The sequence below is a fragment of the Lissotriton vulgaris genome, chromosome 8 (assembly GCF_964263255.1).
Source record: "Lissotriton vulgaris chromosome 8, aLisVul1.2, whole genome shotgun sequence".
NCBI classification, from domain to species: Eukaryota; Metazoa; Chordata; class Amphibia; order Caudata; family Salamandridae; genus Lissotriton; species Lissotriton vulgaris.
Genome location: NC_141696.1, coordinates 666,253,581 through 666,276,501, shown reverse-complemented (window position 1 = coordinate 666,276,501; position 22,921 = coordinate 666,253,581). Strand labels below are relative to the sequence as shown.

At 42.7% G+C, this 22,921-nt stretch overlaps 1 protein-coding gene across 2 annotated transcripts in view; it reads right to left on the bottom strand.

Annotated features, from left to right (window-relative positions):
* Window positions 1-22,921, bottom strand: part of DMD (dystrophin) — a 4,652,165-nt gene that overhangs the window by 2,007,236 nt on the left and 2,622,008 nt on the right. For both annotated transcript variants that reach the window (XM_086934537.1, XM_086934536.1), the window contains one exon: window positions 14,813-15,002. In XM_086934537.1, coding sequence (XP_086790663.1) covers window positions 14,813-15,002 — 190 coding nt within the window. The remainder of the gene's footprint in view (window positions 1-14,812; window positions 15,003-22,921) is intronic.

Sequence of the window (22,921 nt, the reverse complement as noted above, 5' to 3'; positions counted from 1 at the left end):
CTGGTTTCCGTTGGGATCCACCGGAAGATCTTTTGGAGCATGCGCAGGGTGTTGAAACATGATGACGAGACGGCTTGACTTGCTTGGTCATCGTGAGCGAGGAGTCCAGAATAAATCCCAGGTTGCGTGCGTGGTCCGAGGGCGCGGTGCGGAGCCCAGTGCAGATGGCCACCAGGAGTCGTCTCAGGCAGATGGGGATTGTCCGAGGATGAGGACCTCTGTCTTGTATGAGTTCTGCTTCAGGCGGCTGAGCTTCATCCATTCTGCGACGTCTTTCATTCCTTCCTGTAGGTTGGTTTTGGTGGTGGCTGGGTCTTTGGTGAGGAAGAGTATCAGCTGGGTGTAGTCGGCATAGGAGATGATGTTGATATTGTGTTTGCGTGCGACGGCGGCGAGGGGGCTCCTGTAGATATTGAAGAGGGTTTGGCTGAGCAAGGAGCCTTGGGGTACGCCGCAGATGGTTCTGTCGGAGAGGAACGAGGTGATCCAGTCTAGGGCCTTTTCTTGGATCCCAGTGTTGAAGAGGCAGGTTATTAGGGTGCGATGGCATATGGTATCGAAGGCCGCCGAGAGGTCCAGGAGGATTATGGCGGTTGTTTCTCCGTTGTCCATCAGGGTTCTGATGTCGTCGGTGGCTGCGATGAGGGCAGTCCCGGTGCTGTGGTTGGCTCGAAAATCGGACTGGGATGGGTCGGGCGAGTTGTTTGCCTCGAGGAAAGCAGTCAGCTGTTTATTGACGGTTTTCTCGATGACTTTGGCAGGGAAGGGAAGAAGAGAGGCAGGGCGGAAGTTCTTGAGGTCCTTGGGGTCCGCTGTGGGTTTCTTCAGAAGGGCGTTGATCTCTGCGTGCTTCCAGCTCTCGGGGAAGGCGGCTGACAGGAGCGAGGTGTTTATGACATTCCGGAGGTGGGGTGCGATGATGGTGTCAGCTTTGTTGAGGATGTGATGGGGGCATGGGTCCGAGGGGGAGCCGGAGTGGATGGAGTTCATGACGTTGGTGGTGTTTTCCGTGCTGATGGGGGTCCAGGCGCTGAGGGTGGTGGTGGGGGTCGTTAGTTCAGTGGCTGGAGGCGGAGTCTGGGGTCTGAAGTTGTTGTGTATATCTGCGATCTTTTGGTGGAAGAACGTGGTGAGGGAGTTGCAGAGTTCTTGTGACGGTGTGATGTTGTTGTTGCTGGTGCTGGGGTTGGAGAGCTCTTTGACAATGTTGGAGAGTTCCTTGTTGTTGTGGGTGTTGTTGTCTAGTCGCTCTTTGAAGGATGTCCTTTTGGTGGTGCGGATCAGCTGGTGATGTTCGCGGGTGGCGATCTTGAGGGCAGTCATGTTTTCTGTTGTTCGTTCGTGGTGCCAGGTTGTTTCAAGGGTTCTGCAGAATTTCTTTGAATCTTTGAGGGCGTCTGTGAACCATGGAGTTTTCCTGTTGCCGGTCATGCCTGGGGGGTTCTTCAGCGGTGCGAGGTTGTCGGCGCACTTGGTGATCCACTGTGCGAGGTTGTTGGCTGCGTTGTTGGTGTCAGTGGTGTTGGCTGGCGGGTTCTGGCTCAGCGATGAGATGAGCTGGTCTGTGGTGATGTTGTTCCAGCATCTACGGGGGATTTGTTGCGTGCGGTGGTGGGATGTATTCTTGTTGAAGGTGAAGTGGATGCAACTGTGGTCGGTCCAGTGTAGTCCGGTGGAGTGGCTGAAGGAGACGTGGTTGCTGGCGGAGAAGATGGGATCGAGCGTGTGGCCAGCGATGTGGGTGGGGGTGTTGACCAGTTCCTTGAGTCCTAGGTTGGCGAGGTTTTCGAGTAGGGTGGTGGTGTTGTTGTTGTTGTTTTTCTCCAGGTGGAAGTTCAGGTCCCCGAGGAGGATGTATTCTGGTGAGGCTAGGGCGTGCGGGCTGATGAAGTCAGCTATGATTTCGCTGAATTGTGTGCGCGGGCCCGGGGGTCTGTAGATGAGCGTTCCTCTAAGGGTGGTCTTGGGGTTGGTGTGAATCTGGAAGTGTAGGTGTTCGGCGGCTGAGAGTGTATCTCCGTCGTTGGTCGTGATGTTGATGGTGTTCCTGTAGATGATGGCGATTCCTCCTCCGGTTTGGTTGACGCAGTGCTTCCGGATGGTCTTGTAGCCGTCTGGGATGGCTATGGCGAGGTCTGGGGCCGAGGAGGCGTTCATCCAGGTTTCCGTGAGGAAGGCGACGTCTGTAGCTGTTGTGTCGAGGAGGTCCCAGAGTTCGATGGCGTGCTTGTGGACAGAGCGGGTGTTGACGAGGATGCACTTGAGGTGGTTGTTGTTGATTTTGGGTCTGTCCTTTGCCATGCATGGGACTTTTCCATTCCAACGCCCTCTCTTCGGGCTTAAGTTACACCAAAGGAACTGGCCACCTCTATATGGTAATGCACAATATTTTACTGTATGCATTACTCCATTTGAGCATGCATTACACATATTAGGCATACTATTAAGCATGCATGCTTTTCACATATCGGACTCGGAACATCAATTCCACATTAAGCGGGCATAAATATTTGTCATGTAAGTTTATTTGAGTAGTGTGTCAGACTTGTTATATAGATTACCTGTAAGTTACTTGAGCTCTCATCCATTGTTGCAGTGTGTTATTTACCTGGTCTGTGACTAGAGCTTGAGTTGCTGCTGATTTTTGTGCTTGACATTCTGTTTGAGCATGAGGGAAGCTTGCACTGCTGCTGAAGAGATTAGTAGTATGTGTGCCGGAAGCTTTTCTGCTGTTACCCATGTCAATAGTGTGTGTTTGTGGGTGTGGTGTGGGTGCAAGTCTAACTTAAAAAAACCTCTTTGTCATACAAACGCTGAAATGGTTGGTTTTGCAAGAGCTTGTTTCTTAGGAAATATCCCTGAAGAGGAACAACTGTTTTGAACTTACATACACGCATTACTCATTAGAAGCATGTATTTTGTTCATAAAACACGCAGGTAAAACAAGATCATTTTGGGCACATCAAGGACCAGATGTACGACCATTTCATTTTTACTGGTCTCTAATTGTGATTTTTTTGAAACTCGCAATTAGAGACTCGCAAAATGAAATGTACTACTGTGTCTCAGACACATTAGAAATTCCCAATGGGGTCGCAATTGACCTGCCTCATCAATATTCATGGGGCAGATCATAATTTGCATCCCATTGGGAATGGGCAATTAAACAGGAATGGTGACCTGCTGGGGACAGCAAACCACCATGTCTGTGTTTGCTTTTAAATAAACCAACTTCTTTTTAAAATGCAGCCAATTTTCCTTAAAGGAAAATGGGATACGTTTCAAATAGAAAAATGAAATGTTTCTATTTCACTTTTTAAGGGTAGGCAGTAGTCAGTGGGAGCACTGTCAGCTCTTAAAAACATGCTTCCATTCACAAAGGGGAAGGGGTCCCCTGTGGGTCCCTTCCCATTTGCAATTGGCTTACCACCTACTATAAGTAGGTGGTAAACTGCGATTGTTTTGCAACCACATTCCAGTAGCAAAACAATCATACATCCGGCATGCCCCTTCCAAATAGCAACTCGCTAACTTTAGTTGCGAGTCGGTAATTGGTTACTAACTCACAAAATAGGGTTTATACAAAGAAAAATGCAGTTTACTGATCGCAAATGGCCCAATGGGCACTTTGCCACCAGTAAAATGTGTCGTACATTTGGCTCCATGGTCTGAGAATAATTTTTTGTTGAATCATGCATAACTTCTGAGTTTCTCCGTTCGGGATACTACTTTTGGCCAACCAAAAGCATTTTGAGTTGCTTATAGTAAAAGGGAGTGAAGAACTTATCTCGCACCTTTTAAGTAGACGCAAGCATCGGCATAATGTTGCTGGTCCAGCATGAGAACTAGACACAGGCAGCTGGAAGCAATGCAATTTGTTTTAATCCCTGAATGAGGCATAATAAAAGTACCTTGCTGTATGCTCACATTACACTAATTCAACTAATCATAAAATATGATCTCATCGCCCTTCATACCCACACACGATGAATAATTAAGGTATCGTGCTGCAGCAAAATCCAAATACCTTCATGCTATGCTATCGCCGGTGATGTATCTATTCCCACCGCAATGCTTTACCCAACAACACAACATGCCAGCCTCTCACTGATGTGCATTAAATTAGAGAAAACTAATTTCTTGTTTCCAGGGAAAAACAATTGTCTGGAAATAGTATGATCATTAACTATGACAAATATAGTCATTATCTTTTTTGTGTTCTCCCGAAGCATGGGAAACCAGCAGAAAAAGCAAAATGCCAGATTAATGTTGCAAAATGTATTTGTGAGTGATGAAGGGAAACCAAGTCAGCAAGCTCCATAAAACGAAAACAGACACACATTATGGTGATGGCATCAATAATAAAAATTGAAGTAAACCGATCAATAAATGTTAAGTGGGTTTTGTAGACAACGCCACTAAACTCTGAAGCATGATCTTTGCAGTTCCAAAATCGATGTCTCTCTTGAAACATTAAAGATTTAACTTTTGTGATCAGGCTAATGAGTTTCTTTTTTCTGTGTGCACTGAAGGACATTAGGAATATTTGTAAATTGACACCATTGCTACTTGTCTTATATAATAAAACATTTACTAAAAGAATGAATCTTTCCCACAAAAGACACTTTCTATCCACGATACTTAAAAAACCCAAAGCAATAGAATACATGCCATTCAAATATTTACTGGTCCATGAAGGGAAATGTAGGGCCAAACAAGCTTAGAAAGGTGGAGTTTTATACAAATTGGGGAAATGGAAGAAGGAACGTAATTTCACATTTATATCTGCATTTAGCAAATATTTGATCTTCACACAAAAAACCCCAAAACCTCTGTTCTCAAACCATCAACCATGATATCAGGTGCCAAAAAAGGGGAGGCAAAGGACTAACACATAGAAATTGGAAGGGGTAGCTGATACTTTGAAACTCCCACCTATGTAATCCTATCCTAATCTTAATTGTGTTTAAACATGACATGGTAGAGGTGTGGGAACATAAATAGGGAAAAGCGAATACATCTTCAGCACGTTGGATATATCGCAAAATATATACCTCCCTATATCACATGACAAAATATTGCTTGCACCACATCGACCTAACCACTACATCACAAGGTAAGTGTAGGTAAGTAGATGTGGATTTACCAATCGTGATTACATACTATATTTGACAATACTATGGATGCAATTTTCTTGTGGCCCAATATAATCGACCTTGATGTAGTGTCCTAGAAACATCAGCAAGAGAGAAGGGAGCACACTATTGTCTGGTGGATAAAATCAGCCACGATCATCAGGGATAAGAGTATTTCAATTATCACAAAAGGGTGAAAATGTAGTCCAGAAATACGCAACATACACTTCACTTGTGGGCATATTAAACCTTACAGACTTAGCACAATCCATCCTGAAACAAGCCAGGCATGGTTGACTTACACCTTGGACCAGGAGGTGCTCCCCTCCCGTTTCACATTAAAAGCTGTTGTGCTGCATGGAAATTCTTCAAAGGCTTCATATGGCGTTTCTTAAATATTTAGGTCAGGCTAAACTGTGATGTGGGTGATTAATTAAAAATAGTTGTGAGGTAGAGATACTTTTCTGGAGAACACAAAGCATGTTTGTTTCGCCTGGCTATGAAACTTGATATTCTCATTTTTCCTACCTAATCTCAAATGTTCTGCCACAATTGGAAATCTGCCAGAAGACCTGATAGACAGACATCAATACACATATATGTTTTTAAAATCCTCTGTTGATAGGTCTTTTGAAGCCAAAGTGGTATTCTAAGAAATATAGCTTCCAAATTTGCTGTACAGTCGCTTCTGTCAGTGCCTCCGCTCAACGCCTTGGCTCTACTGTGTAGGTGTGGCAATGGCCTCTCTATTGTAGATTGTATAGAGTATAAAATGGCACAGTGGATGCAGAGTCACGCATGGAGCCTTAGCTCATGTGGGTTGCAGGTAGGCAGAGCCCCATAGCTGAGGTCCGACCTCCCCATCACTGATGTGTGAAAGCAGATTCAGTCACCATGGACGCTGGAAGCTCATACATGTTGGTAAGGGTTAAAAAGTATAAGAAAGGGGAGATGAAATATAATAAATGCGGTAAGGATTTTCTAACGGGTGACTATTTGCAACTAAGAGGATGCCTGACAAGGAAGGGCTTGACATAGATCACACCTCATGGATTACATTCAAGTGTGTATTTTATATGCCTTTTGCATACTGTTTGTCCTAGGGATTAACTATTCCTGTAAAATGTTACACCACATCTTTTAGCCCAGTCTAATCTGGTATATTCAAGTGCCATTTGCAGGTGTTTGGCGCTTCTATTCCAATTGTATTGAGCAGACTACCACCCAGGTGAACTGAGCACTGTATCTAAGAAGGAGCCCAAACTGATTTAGAAGCCCATGTCTTATCAGACAGTTTGATAGGACTTGCCTTGGTTCGGGGGATAAATGCTTTTCAGAAGTGCTACACATAATCAATAAAAAACACAATCCCATTACCACTGCTCATCTGCCACTTTCTTAATTTAGTTTCTAAAGCAGTCAGAAAATGACCAGGTAATAAAGGATTGCAATCTGAGCAGAATTGAGAATAGAAATTCCCCGATAGGCTGTCTCTGCATCCCCACAAAATACAATTCTTCCTAAGTCCCTGCCTTAAAATTGGATAATTCATGTCAGCATGTCCTGCTGACTGCTGAAAATGTAAATGACACCAGGATAACATGAGAACGCTCTAGAATTCTGAGAAGCTGGAGGTAGCTGTAGAGTAGAATTACGTTCCCTCATGGGTACCCACAAAAAGAGTTCAGACACTTAAAAGAAAGAGCATTCAACATATCCATCCTACTTCTGTGGCCCCAGAGAAAGTTTGAACCCCTGAGGATCCTCATGAGTTGAAACGTTCCTTCACAGACAACAACACACAAAATGGCACTGGACATGGACACAGTACTGAATGCAACTAATGGATCTCACAGTCCCCCTTTTGGAAACCGCACACCAAACTCAAAACAAGGTCCCATGAAGGAGCTTTAGCTAAGTACTAAAGCATTGGCTGTTTGTAGGTTAGCTTGAAATGGAACATAACAATGCAGAGGGCCTCATCGTTCTACTTCCAAGTGAATGATATCAAGGAAGTAAATTCAACTTTGAGATATAAAAATGCAATGGCAAGTTTCTACAATCCTAAGCTTCACCAGGTGACCTCCCATCAGAGATACATTATTATTACAAATGTTCCAAAAGTGCAAAACAGGAAGCCAATGAGGCCATCAGAGATGAAAGCCTCACCTGGCTGACAAACAGAAATGACCAAGGAATTGTGAGGCTGTAAGATTTAATGCTCCAGTAAGAGTTATGGTTAATAACTAGAAAACAGGGCCAGACTGGAAGTGGGGCCATTGGAGACAAGAGAGAGAGATAGAATAATGAATGGAAAGAGAGCAAGAAGAGGAAATAAGAGGGCTGGGCCAGTTGGAGGACTTTAGGCACACTGCTTTTGGTTCCCGAATCCGGCCCTGGTGGAAAAACACAAATGACTGAATCGAAATTAGGTGTGAAAAGAACAGCCTCCTCAAAACATCATCAAACATTTGGAAATGCAGTGTCCCAAGTTATAAAGTAATGATCTGAAATGTCATCATGGACATTTATGAAGTATATTGTCCCCATTTGAGAAGACAAAATTGAACTGAACCTGTTCCCAACCACCCTTACCTCTCCACAGGACTACCTTTACTTTTCCTTGAGTTTAATGTCTCCTCCCCATTCCGACATGCCTTTCCATCTCTTAACTGCTTCCAACTATGTATATGCTGACAATTTATGATTATATTATTACTAGGCGGGGGCGTGGCTTGGACGCCGACCTAGATGGCGGTGTAGCGTGTAAGCTCCGGCGCTGACCTCCGGTTTAACTTAAATTTCGGCAGCCTGAACAAGTTTTTCCGGGACATGACCACAGCACCGCAGACCGGAACGTGAGGAGAGTTCAATACCCTCATCGTTTCCCGGTTTTATCATCATTTCGCGAATCTGCTCGAAAATGCGGATTCCGACGCTCGCTGCCGCCATTTTGAGCGCTGCTCGCGTCTTTTGGCTTCATTGAGTGTCCTCAGCCTGCTTCTTCGCACGGAGGAAATCTGCTCGACTTTCACAGCTCCTGCTTGCTTCTGCAATAATTTGGTGAGCCTAAATGGGGATTTGGTGATTTTTCCTCTGCATTTCTCTTCAGCAATCACCTGTAACCTCCCACAGGCGCAATTTTGTTTTCCTCATTAACTGGACTATCTCATAAAATGAAGCCTTCTCTTCTGTACTCATTACTTTTTTGGCTTGGTTTACTACAATTATTCTGGTTTCCACATTATTAAGCCTGCTTTCTTATACCTCTTCTGCTGCAACGTACTCTCCTCCATTGGCTGGAACTTTCTCTTCAGAATGTTGCTTTTGCCGCCCAGAGCTCCTTTCTTTGTGGGCTCCTGCTAATATTCTCTTCAATGTAAGCAGGTCAGAGGTTACTAATATCTTACTACAGGTTCGCTGCTGACTCTTTGTTTCTTCACAAATTCCTTTCGGACATCTATGTAGTCTCTTCGCATTTGGCTTTACAGACTCTGTGTTTGCTGAGGTTTTCATGGGGAGGCTCTGTACTCTGAAGCTCACAACTGCTCCTAAAATTCCTGTTGGATCAGATTCCGATTCTCCTTCCTACGACATGGCGGACGGCGCACCTTCAAAATCTGATGCATCACATGGAGCAGTCCCTCAAGCTCAAGCTGGAGGCAAGCTGCCGTCCTCCTTAACCTCTTCTAAATGTCTGAAAAAGGATCCGCCTTCTCCATGGAGTACCTCCCCCTCATCTTCATCTTCTATGGATCTCATCTTGGAAGAGTTGCGTGCTTTTAAGCCCTTTATGGAAGCCACCACTAAAAACATGCAGGTTATGCAGGAGAAATGGACATTCTTGGACTCGAGGGTTTCATCCTTGGAACAATCCACAGACTCTCTACGGTCCTCATGCTCTCACATTCCATCAATGGAGGTGGAGATATTGTTACTTAAGCATCACACAGAGGATTTGGAGAACAGGAATCGTAGAAATAATCTACACCTTTACGGCCTTCCGGAACTTTCAGAAGGGTCTAACCCCACCACCTTCTTCCAATCCTTTCTTGCTAAGATATTAGATGCTCCGGCTTTATCTTCAATCAACACCCAAAGAGCTCATCGTCTTGGACCTAAGATTGCTACTAAGCCTAGAGGTGTCATCATGTTGTTTTTGCAATACACTGACCTTCTTCAGGTACTTTCAGCTGCAAGGCTCAAGAAGCAAATCATTTGGGAAGGTCATCGTCTATATCTCTCTCAAGATGTTTCAAAGGCCACTGCTGACCGGAGGAAGAGATTCTTGGACATGAGACCATAGCTTAGAGCCATTAATGCTAGATATGGCCTCCTGCATTCTTGCCTCTTTAAGGTTACATATAAAGATCGAACAACCACGTATGAAGATCATGCGGTCCTACAAGATTTTCTTCGACAACTTGGCCCAGATGCTATGGATTTATCCAGACCTGGCTGATAGCATGTTCCGATTATTTCACTTTATTATATTGTTTCTCTTTATGTCCTTCTGTTCTGACTCATCTTTGTTCTCCATGATAATTGTCCTTTCTCTATATGTTTCATATTGTTCAAAATTGCTGGCATTTTATGTTTTTCGTTGGCTCTTGTATTTTCTTATTATGTTTTTTCTGTTTTTCAGATGATTCCCCTCCAAACCTCACTCTATTATATCATACTGTATCCAAGTGCTGCCCTTCGATTTTTCGTCATGGAGGTCTGGTGTTCGTTCTGCTCGCTCTCGTCGTCTTCCCTCTGTGTCACCACCCCCACCCTTGTTTGCGTTTTCTGTTTTTGTAAGTATGTTATTCAGTCGTTCATTTTGGACATGTACTGTCTTCTTGTTCATTCTTGTATCTGTCCTTTCTCTCCCTTACCTTTTTCTATTCCTTAACTCTTCTCATCTATTCTTCTCCTTTCTCTGTTTTTTTTCCTATTCATTCTTCTTTCTTTCTCTCCATTGTATTTCTTATGCATTACTGAGCATGCTACGCTCAACTGTTTTTCTAAATTGTTTCGTTCCGTGTAACGACATGGAACGTCAAGGGATTAAACAATCCCATTAAGCGACAGAGGGTACTATCACATTTAGCGAGACTGAAAACGAATACTGCCCTCCTTCAAGAGTCTCATCTTACTGAACCGGAGGCTTTGAAACTTAAACGTTCTTGGGTGGGTAATGTTCTATGTTCTCTTACGACATCTAGGAAAAATGGTGTTGTACTTTTGTTACATAAAAAGTTAAATGTTTCCTCGATTACCCATGAATGTGATGCTGATAGTCATTGGCTTATTGTTAACTTACTTATTGATAACATCCCACTCACTCTATTTAATGTATATGCCCCACTGGGAACGATAGATCCTTCTGGTCGCTATCTCTTCCAAGTTGTCTTCCCTTTCTGGAGATTATATACTTCTCGGAGGAGACTGTAATCAGATTGTTGATCCCTTTCTCGACCGACACTCAAAAGTCACTTTTGTTCCTTCTAGAATGCACACACAGTTTGTGAACTCATTTCAAAACAATGCCTTAGTAGATATTTGGAGACTATGCAATCACGACCTTAGAGAATATAGTTTTTTCTCCCCTCCTCACCAATCCCAATCCCGCATTGATCATATATTTCTAAGCAAATCCTTGTCCCAACATGCTATACGTTCTGAAATTGGTTCCATCTTACTTTCCGATCATGCCCCAGTGTTTGTAGACCTTGACCTGCTCCCATTCTCTCCCCACTCTGGCAGATGGCGGTTTAACAACGCTTTACCTTTGGAACCCTCCTTTTGTTCTGAATTCACTGCCTTTGCCAAGGAATTTTTTCTTTTAAACCAAACCCCTGACTCCCCTTTTGTTATGGTTTGGGATTCATTTAAAGCAGCCTCTAGGGGTTTTATTATTAACTTTGTATCCTGTCGCAAGAAACTTCGAGAGGCCAAGTCGGAGAAAATTTAGGCTGACATTAAAGCCCTTGAACTTGCTTATTTTGCTTCTAAATCTGATTCCTTCCTTAAAGCTCCTATTGACGCAAAAATCTCTTTTAACATATTCACTACAGAAGCTGCTTCTAATACTCTACTAAAATGTAACTCTAGATATTATGGTGGTAAGAATAAAATGGGGAAGCTTTTGGCCAATTACTTAAGGATTCGTAAAGAACGCACAAAAATTCAATCTATCAAAACTTCTTCCGGAGAATCTACATATAAAGATAAAGAAATTCTCACTGAGTTTGCCAAATTTTATGATACTCTTTATACCCCAGAACAAGTTCCTACGGCTGATGATCTCCTTTCTTATTTTCAATCTCTTCCACCTCCCTCAGTTTCACATGTTGACTTTCACGCTTTGGAACAAGACATTTCACTTTCTGAAGTCTCTTACTCTGTATCTAAACTTCGTCATGGCAAATCCCCAGGACCTGACGGGTTTACTATTGAATTCTATAGTCACTTTGCTTCTCTCCTTCTTCCTAAACTCTTACTTTTATTTCAATCCTTCTCCGCTGCCGGTTCATCTAGTGGTTCTTTTCAACAAGCCGTAATTTGCTTAATTCCAAAAGAAGATAAAGATCACTCCTTGTGCAAAAATTATAGGCCAATATCTTTAGTTAACACTGATTACAAAATTCTAGCAAAGATATTAGCTCTTCGCATGGATCACCTCCTACCAGATATAATTGGCCCAGAACAATCTGGTTTCGTAAAAGGGCGTCTCTCCTCTGATAATTCCCGAGTTTTTCTTAACATTCTTAGCAAATCTTCTTCCTTGACTCTTCCCTTTGCAGCTATCTCCCTGGACGCGGAGAAGGCTTTTGACAGCATTGGGTAGGATTTCATGTTTCAGGCTTTGTGTTGGATTGGTATTCCTTCTAAATTCATTTCTATTATATCTTTACTTTATTCTGATCCTCAAGCATCTATTTTTGTAAATGGAATGTCCTCTGATTATTTTTCCTTACACAGAGGAGTTCGACAAGGTTGCCCTTTATCACCCTTACTTTTTGTTTTAGCATTAGAACCCTTTCTTACCAAAATTCGTTTAGATGACTCTATCTCTGGTTTTCACTTTGGTTCCCAACAAGTCAAACTTTCAGTTTATGCCGACGATATTAATTTTTATTGCTATGACCCTACCACCTCTATTCCCTCTTTCCTTAAACAGGTCTCTTCCTTCTCTGCAGTTTCCGGTTACCGCTTAAACGCGGACAAGTGTGAAATTTTACCTTTGAATCCTCTCTGTCAGAAGCATCTCTTTTCCTCTACAGGTTTTTCATGGCAACCATCTAAAACCAAATACCTAGGAGTTTGGTTTGCTCCTTCATTATCTGATACTCTCAAGTTAAATTTTGATTATATTTTCAAGAAAATGGACACAGCTATCACTCGATGACATCCACTCTTTTTGGCCTGGTGGGGTTGACTCAACTCTATAAAGATGATGCTATCTCCCTTGCTCCTTTATACTCTTTCCATGCTTCCTTTACACATTCCTCTTTCTTTCTTTAAGAAAACTGACTCTTTATTATTAAAATTCTTATTGAATGGCAAGCGTTCTCGAATAGCTCTAGCTACTTTGCGGAAAGATAAAGCTCAAACTGGAGTACGTTTTCCTGATGCCAAACAATATCACCGTGCTTTTTCCATGAAACAATCGACTCGCTGGTTTTCATCTACTCTGTCTCACTACCCCCCTGTCTGGCTCAGCATGGAATCCTCTTTCATCTCTCCTTTAACCTTCCGTGAATTTCTGTCCTTTACATCTTCTTTAACTCGTCTTCGCTTACCTATTCTTTCACATTCTCGCACTCTTCTTTCTCCTTACTTAACTTCATCCTTTCCTTCCCTCCTATCCATCCATGAACAACCAATTTGGAATAACTCTCATCTTAAAATCTGTAATCGTACTATTTATTGGAAAACTTGGCACTCTCGAGGAATATGTGGATCTCTCAATTACATTCTCAGAATAAGCCTCTCTCCTTCCAGGATCTCTAATCTATTTTCTCTTTACCAGCTTCTGCCCGTTCGCAATATAGCTCTCTTCACCCTGTCTTGCTCTCCTATCTCCAATCTCTTTCATCCTCCAACGATATTCCTTTAGATTGCCGACCTACTTCCCTTTTATTGGAAGCATCTCCTTCTGCATCTGCTCTGTATAACTCTTTCCGTTTTATTACTGATAGGTTGAAATCTCGCATTGAACTTGCATGGGAGCTAGATCTTTCTCAGAACTGGCCTGTACTTTTGTGGGATAAAATTTGGACTAAACTTCATAAGACCTCTAGAGCTGCTAACACCACCCAAACTTTATTTTTCATTTATCATAGAACTTTATTCACTCCACTGGCTTTGTCCCATTTTTCACCAGACACCCCTTCTACCTGTTGGTCCTGTCCCTGCCCTTCTGCTGGCCTTAAACATATGTTGTTTGAATGCCCGCCTACTTCCCAGTTCTGGCAGTTGGTTTGGCGGCAAATTCAGAGGATTTTCCATTTTCAGGTCCCCTTTTCACCCTCACTAGTTTTTCTTGGCTCCCTCTCTTCAGACCTTCCTCAATCTCCCAACCACTACCCTTTCCTTGATCTTTTCATTGCTATAGCCTTTCATATTGTTACATCTAACTGGAAACAAGCTGCAAATATTTATTATCAGTCCTGGTGGAATGCAATCTGTTTCAATCAACGTTTAGACACCAATTATGTACCCCCCATTTCCCTAGCTGTAAAACGTGACCTGATTTGGCTCCCTTTGGTAACATACCTCTCTTCCTCTTCCCTCGTTCATCCCTCTCCTGCACCTGAAACAGTTGAAGTTCGCAAACCTCCATGAATTGCTTATTACCTGTTTTTCTCTTTTTACTTGATTACTTGATTACCTATCATTATTAAGTCTTACTGTACTATGTTTTACTTATGGTATTCCATTCTAATGATATGTTCATAATTTTCATGCTTGTAATGCTTACTTTTTTATGAAATCATTATTGTTATTACATTGTTTATTTCTTTGATCCACTTATTGTAACTCTTCTCCCCCATCCCCTCCTTCCCCTTTTTCTTTTCCTCAATAAATCAAACTTAAAAAATATTAATACTAGGCAAACAAAAGATTTTCAGCCAAAGAGTTTTTGGAAACGAAACCTGAGAAGGAGGTGCGTGCTACTTATATATACTTATGCTAGTTTGGCACAGTATTGTAGATGAACAGTATTATCAATATCTGGTACTTTATCAATGAACTTTCATAGTGCAGTAGTTAAACATAGATTGCATATATGAAGATGAAAATAAATATAGTCAACATAGATACAGGACCAGTGTAAAAGTCCTATAGCCACACATCACATCTCTGCTTTTGCAGTGGCCAAGAACCTTTTTCTGCCCTTATTAGTGAAAGTCAATTGACACTGTTTCAGTTGATTCTAAGCTCTTTTGCCAACGGTCCAATGATTGCACCATTTTTTCAAATCTAAAGTGTTGATTCCACTGTTGTAAACCTATTAGAATTTTCTCTGCAATCTGTTAATTTTACAGCTTCCCTATTTCCTGGAGAATTTGCAGATAGTGCTAAAACAACATTATTTTCAATTTTTTTAAAAAGTAAACTCCAAATCCATGACAAAGGCATTTCTACCCCCATTAACTTCCATATTCAGTGCAGTGATGACTTACCTGCCATTGTTTCATGAGTTCTCGAAGTCCACGTGTGTCCTCTAGTACTCCATCCTTGTGGGTGGCATCCTGTAAAACATTGGCAGTGATCTCTGCTTCAGTGAGCCAACTAAGAAACTTTTCCAGGTCCAGGTAGAATTGCTGAAGCAACCGAAGTGCTGCTTCCAGTGCTGTTTCCCGCTCACCAACCCTGGGGAAGCAAATAATGTAAAATGTGAGAGTGCATTACAAACACAACTTTCCAGTTATGTTTCACACATGAAAAGGAAGAAAACAATTGCAATATGAACATAGTATGTTGGGATAATATGTTGGTTTAATATACTGGAACCCACAATGTTTGTATTAAAGTCTGTCTCTTATTTCCATACTACAGATCACTTGTTTTGTCTGTAATAAAGAAATGATGTAGCTGCTCGCCTGTAATAAGTTATGACAGTTGCAGTCAGATGTCATAATGCCTCCTACCTGAGCAAGGAGCCAATGTGAAAGGCAGTTCACACAGCATAATTAGAGCTTCAGCTTAAAAGGTGAATAGAACTTAACAAAAACGAAAACTGGCTTTTCATTCACATGACCTGTTTTTCTAAAACAAACAGTGGAGTAGTAACGAGATATTTACAATCACATGTTTATTTTTTGTAACTACAGGGAAAATAAAGTTCCTTTGACTTTTTCTACACATTCTGAGCATCAGCACTGACTTAAATTAAACATATTCTAATATATTTTGGCAATATATCACTGACTGCATCTTGATGTGCTTGATTTAACACTAGTTCCCGCTTTTATGCTTCATGGTTGAAACTGAACTACCTCTTTCACATAAAAGATTTTTAACACAACAAGAATTTACGTGGTTTGCAGGAAGGGTGATGGTGTGAACATGTATTATAAGGAATAAAATACCACCTGCCATATATTTTACGGATATTGTCCATTACCTCGGAGTTCCGTGACATTATGAACAAACTCAGCATTCAGCCTGACATGCAATATCCTTGTATGTATGATAGGGGGTACTTTGTGGCACAAAATGACTCAATAAGGTTTGTCTCCTGTTGGGATACACCCTCAGGAGGTATACGCCACAAGAGACTTGCTTCTTTAAAACATGACAGTTCATTTGTGACACATTTCGGGCCTTTCACCGTTCATATGTAAATGTAAATGTGGGATATTTGTAAAGCGCACTGTTACTCTAACCGAGTGTCCTGGCGCTGTAGACCGCTGGGGAACCCGTCCTGGTTTTCCCTGTGAGATGGTCCCTTACTGGGTATCTCCAGGGTGAAACCAGGCATCCCTGGCGTCCGTGGGGGGCCGTTGTAGAGATGAGGCAAGCTTAATGCCCAGAGTTACCGAGTGTGTTCCCAGGTTAGAGTAGGCACTGAGGCGAGAATTATCGAGTCCGTTGAACCTGGTCCACGATCCTGCCGCGTCGGGAATTGAACCCTGGTCCCGGGCCGTTCTCTGCTTACAGGTCTGCCGCCTCTAACCAGTGAGCCACACCTCTCCACGGCAAACTGTCACTGGAGCGGCAAAACACAACTGCCGGCACTTCCCCAATTATATAGTCACGCCCTTGTGGGCAAGCAACTCTCCATTGCCGTAGAAATGCATAGTGCGGCTGGTAGTTTCAACATCACAACCCATGTGGGTCTGTTCTTGCCGATACACATGTTAAAAGTTCTTTCAAAGTGCTTTAAAATCACACAGCTCCCTGATACCGGGTCCACCTTCTGCACACGCATTCAGCCGTCCAAGTAAACAGCAGCGGACCCTTTGTGGATATCGTGGTGGTGCCTCAACTCGACCAGGCGGGCCGTAAAACATAATCAATAAGTTTTGCCTCATGTTGGGATGCACCCTCAGGAGGTATACTGCCACAAGAGAGTTGCTTCTTTAAAACATACGACAGTTCATTTGCAACGCATTTTGGGCCTTCCGCCCTTCATCCATGGGAAACTGTCACTGGAGCGGCAAAACACAACTGCCAGCACTTCCCCAATTATATAGTCACGCCCTTCTGGGCCGGCAACTCTCCATCACAGTAGAAATCCATAGTGGGACTGGTAGTTTCAACATCACAACCCATGTGGGTCTGTTCTTGCCGATACACCTTTTAAAAGTTCTTTCAAAGTGCTTTAAAATCACATAGCTCCCTGATACCAGGCGCACCTCCTGCTCAATTTCAAAACTCCCGCCAAGTGAGAGCCAACACAAAGGCCGCTCCCAGCAGCCAGAAGCATGAAAAATGCTCTTGCCCACTGGGAGCGGACTTTTCATCTGTTTCTCTGCCCGCAGTGAAGCGTGCAGGGAAACAGATGAAAAGATTGCTTCTGCCCACAGGGAGCAGCATTTGTAGCAGCTCGCTGTGGGTGGGAGCAATGCCAGCTCCTGCTGGAGGAAAGGAGCCATCTGGGGCCGCAAGGGTCTTGGGGCTACGCCTGCAGCCCCCAATCATAATCTGGTTGGTGCTCTGGGGGGCCATCAGTGCACCCACCCTTTGTTGGTAAGGCACCGGGGATGGGGTCCCGGGCTGAAATCATTCTAGGGAGGGGGGTCATATTCCCCCTACCCGTAAATATAGTGCTGTACCCCTAAAGATGGGGACCCTGGGGCCAAAATCAGCCCAGTAAGCAGGGCCACATGCTCTCCCTTCCCCCCAAAAAATGCACTGTACCTCAGGGGATGGGGTCCATGTGGCCAAAGGCAGCCCGGGGTGGGGGGCCGGTCCCCCTCCCCCTAAAAAATGCATCAGGATGGCGTCTCTTGGGCGAAAATCAGTTGAAGAATGGGGCCTGCGTTCCTCATCCTATTAGTTTTAATTAGTGGCCATGGGGATGGGGTCCTCAGGGCCTAAGGAGACTAAGGGAAGGGGACCATGTGGTCCTCTCGCCTTAAAATATATATGTGGCCCTGGGGGATGGGAATGTTACTAATGGCATAATTGATGTAGCGGGGTTCAAACCTGTTAGGTTGGAATGAAGAAGGAAACATCAATATTCCAACCAACCATCTGGATTAAGTAATATCTAAGAGAAGGTTCTTCAAGACGATAGGGTCTGATGAGTGCCAATTGGATAATTGGAAATGGGTTAGTCAGTATCCTGGACTGTTTAATGATGATTGGGAAGGTTGAAAGGATTTCAGCATCATATAGTCTTGAAGAAGAATTCCCACTTATGGTACACAAAGTATGTAGAGTGTCTCTAGTGTTGAGGAAAGAGTTGGAAGCGGAATTTGAAAAATGTTGTACTTTAGGTATAATTTAACCTATTAAAGGCTCTAAATTGTTGTCCTCCATAGTAATATGAATGAGATGCTAGCCACCTTTAAGAAAGGAGCAGTTGTCATGTCCCATGACATATCTGCTGCTTACCATCAAGTAGAACTATGTGTGGAATTACGACACCTAAAATATTTTGTAACAGCTGAGGGTGCATAACGTTATGTGCTATTGCCTTTTGTTGTGGCCTCTACCTCAGCTGTTTTTAGTGACAGATGAGCAATCTATTCAAAGATATGTCTGGTGTTGCATATTTTTAGGATGACATCCTGGTCTCTGGCAAGAATCAATACAAACATGAGTTGAGAGTTAAATGTGTGTTGGATATAATTGAGAAGAGTGGATTGACACTGAAGAGGGATCCGTGCAAATTTAGTCAAATAGGGGTAGATTATTTGGTCATCATATATTTGCTAAAGAAATTGAACCTAAGATAAAAATTTTAAAGGCAATTCAAGATGTGCCTACAACCAAGGATAAGGACCAATTAAGGTCAGTTTTATGGCTCATTGAATATTAGTCTAAGTTTGTCAATGGTGTTGCTGCTGAAACCATTTGCTTAAGATCATAGCTCAATAAGAATACCAATTTTGAATGGAGCAGTGAGTGTGATGATGTTTTAAGTCCGTTAAGTAAAAAATTGTCTCTACTGGTCCACCTTAACCTTTTGATACCTGTTATTTCTGCATTATTACCAGCAATGCCAGCAATCATGGATGCATGCTGTTCTTATGCAGAAAAGAATTAACGGTAGTGAGGAAACTATTGCATTTGCCTCAAAAAGCCTCCGAGGTGCTGAGTACATACATTCTATTATCAAAAAAGAAACCTTGGCCAAGTGGTAAGGTATCCACTGCTTCAAGATATTTAGTTGAGAAAATTAGTAAATTTTGTGGACTGACCATAAACCTCCTGTGGATTTATTTAAAACTAGTTGTGGTGGTAGAGCTACTCCTTGCATCGCTAAATGGCAGTATAGATTGCAAAAGTTTCAATATATATTACAATACATTCCTGGAGTACGTAATTTTGCTGCTGTTTATTTGTCTAGGTTGCCCTTACCAGACTAGAATCACGTAGTTGATCAGGATTGAGATAATGCAGAGTTTGTGTTTTCATTTGGTACTGTTATGAATAGTGCATGTCCGAGAAGGAATGGAAAGAAACAATCAAAGGTGATGTTGTGGTGCAAGAATGGAATGTTTATCAGGAAAATGGTCTACATCTAAGGAGATGCCTTTGCTACCCTCTGGAGAGTTGCAGGGGAACTGTCCATAAGGATGGAATATTCTGTAGGAATGAACCTCTGGTGGCTCCTTGTGGTGTCCATAGTTAAATAGTGAATCTTGGCCATGACGGCCACTTGGGCATTCGTGACACGAAATGGAGGGTTTGAAAGGAATTTCAGTGGCTCTTTGTGGATAAGGTCGTTGAACATTATGTCAGGGAATGTTACACATGCATTCTTAGTGACAAAACACAAGTCACTATACCAAGTCCTGTTAAACCAGTAGTGTGTGCTAATGTACCATGGAGTAAATTAGCATTTGGTATTAGTGGACCTTTGGCTGTTTTAGGTGGAACTTCCTTGTGGTCTTTGATTTAGTGGGTTACATTTCGAAATGCCCAGAGGTGAGATTTGTCTAAAAGTTGAATACCACTGTGATCAAAGAGTTTTAACAGGACGTGCTTGTCAAGGAGTGTTATCATGGCCAATTGGTGACTCAAATGTGTCTCAGTTAGTGTCAGAGAGATGAGTGGAGTCTGTGGATGCTCTGGCGGTCACCGAGCAATTGTGGGCCATGCTGGATGAGGGGAACACTTCAGCACTGATTCTGCTAGATCTAAGTGCAGCCTTTGACACCGTTTCTCATGAAATCCTGCTTCAAAGGCTAAGGGAGATTGGTGTGAAAGACAAGGCACTGATCTGGTTTTCATCTTTTTTATCCGAACGCTCTTTCCAGGTACATGCCCCCCCCCCCTATGCATCCAGTATTCATCCTTAGGGATGTGGAGTTCCTCAGGGGTCTGCCCTGAGCCCAACATTATTTAACATATACGTCCGCCCACTGGCCCTGTTGGCCTAAGCACGTAATATTAAAATGGTATCATACGCCGATGATAAACAATTGGTTTCACTTTCTTTAATAATAGCAATCTAGACCAACTGAAATTTCGTGAGGATCTTCTGGCCATTTCTGACTGGATGGCCGACAAATATTTAAAACTCAACATCTCCAAAATGGAAGTGCTCCTGGTCGGGCATAATACACATCAATGGGATAGTCAATGGTGGGCCGCAGCTTTGGTCCCCCCTACCTAAAACGGTGGTCAAGAACCTAGGGGTGCTGATAGATGGGGTCCATTCATTTGAGCCACATGCAAAAAAAGTGTCTGGGCTATGCTTTGGTCTTCTTTTTTGATGCCCCAATTCGGCAAACAATTGTACAATCTGTAGTGCAGTCGCCGCTAGACTACTGCAATGGACTTCTACTAGGTGCAAATAAAACTGTGTCCAAACGACTCCAACTGGTACAGAATGCGACTGCACGTACTCTTTTTGGCTTACCTAAGCACTGCCATACCTCCAACCTTCTTCGTCCTTTGCACTGGCTACCAATCGAACAGAGAGTTAAGGTTAAAACTCTCTGCACCACTCATAAGATTCTTCATGGTCAGGACCCCCAAATTCTCCAGGGTCTGTGTACTTCATATGTTCCCTCTCGGGCCCTACGCTCTGCTAACCAACATCTGTCCCGCACTACCCAAGGGCGTAGGCGTAGAGCAGGGGGGCGCTCCTTCAGGGCTTGTTGCCCGATCTTGTGGAACTCTGCCCTTCTGGACCTTCAGAAAACTTATTAAAACGTGGCTCTTCTACACCATATAGGTCCCTTCTCTCTTCTCTCTACCTCCCATCTGCTTGCGCTGGGACGCCCCGTTTCTGGGGCAGCCATGTGCATTATAAGTATATTTAACATAACATAACATAACAAATAGGTAACTATTTCTTTGAATCATTCCTACGGTAATTGTTTAGTGGGATGATTTAATCATACCATTAAAGATCAGTTGCAGTTTGCATAGGTGAATGGCTTAAATTGGAGAAGAGCCATCCAGGATATGCTCTGGGAAGTTAGAGCTACGTTTAACAATAGCAATGGAAGGCCTCCTTTTTCTTTGTTTGGAGGAAAGATGATAGGTTCTACATTAAATAAAGAATGGATGGACGGGAAAATGATGGATTTGAGCAAAGATGGACAGGTGATGGATGTGAGAGGTGCATAGTACTCAATGGTTGAATGACCTACGAGAGCATTGCCTGTTAAAGTCAGAGATTGGGTAATGATTAAAAGACCTCTCCTGGTGGCAAACTGTTCTTCAACATTTTATGCCCCTGTCAGGGTTAAAGAAGTCAAAGATCATGTGGTGGTGTTAGAAAATGGCAAAGTTTGTAATACAAGTATGATTTCTATTGTTCCATGTTTAATGTCTCAGCATGTGCATAAGAGTTTGGGTGTCGGTTTCAAGGAAAAGTTTACAATTGCCTAAACGGGACATTTCCCAATTATGGAAGGGGGTCTCCCCCCATGACAGTGGGGAATGGAGAAATGAACTTGACAGATGTATGGGCCCTGAGCTGGGGGTATTCCAGGTGCGAGGCTACCCCCGGAAACACAGGAAAATATGGTTCAGATGAGCAACATACTGGGGTATCGACCTTCCCACCTCCCTTCTCAGACCCCTTGATGAGTAAAGTTACTGGCACTTGCCTGACAATTCCAGGCCACACACTATATACCATTGCTGCATGTTTGAGTACTCACCTACACTTTCTTCAATGTATGGGTTTTGGGACTGTCTGCGCAAAGTTCTTGTTGTTTTATATGTCAATTGCAGTTAATATTGTATACCAATTTTGTACATCCGGACTATCTTGGTGTCAATGTATGTATGTAGGGCTACAGCCCAGCTTTTATCACGAAAAATAAATAAATTGTGTTATTACAAAAAAAAATAGTTTACAATGGCCTTGGACTAAGATGCTATTCCAAACCTGTGCATACTAATTCCTTGCCTTTCGAATTTAAGGATTATGTGCTGTAGTTACTTTGAACATTTATAATTGATATTGGGTCATGTGTTCATCATCTATCTATAATGTTGAGATATCATTGTTCTATATTATTTTTCTCTGTTGCATTTTTTACTATTATATGCATATTTCTCAGTAAGTAATGCAATTAGTTATTTATTGTTTTTTCAATTGAAGGAAGAGAGATGTGTTTAGTATGGGCTGATTAGAATATGATGGGTGCAATCTTAGGAAAGTGAGGGTTCATGTGTGCTGAGGATGGTAGTTGCTACCCTGAGCCTGGTGCTGTTGGCATGTCTACGGCTGGCTCCTTACCATAAACGCATTTTCATCTTTTCAGTGTTCCACAAAGATCTCTCGACAACTGACCAAGGTATATATTAAGAATCAACAGATATGGAAACACATAAAACAAGAGAAGATCTTCACAGCACTCCCAGATTACTCATATAATTATGACCTAATTGTTAGACAAAAGTTCTAGTCAAATCAATGCTACCTCGTTGAACTGCCAGTTGGCTCAGATCCTAAAACAATGGACCTATACTATGTTGCATGTGTGCTACAGACTTTAAGGCTAACCCTATGAAGATTTAAAAAACATGAATGGAGTTCACCATGGGGGCTTTTTTGCCCCACTGTTGTTCAGCCTCTATTTGAATGATCACACAGGCTACATTCCCTAGGTGTTTAAGGATGTGTCAAAAAGTAGACAAGAATGAACATA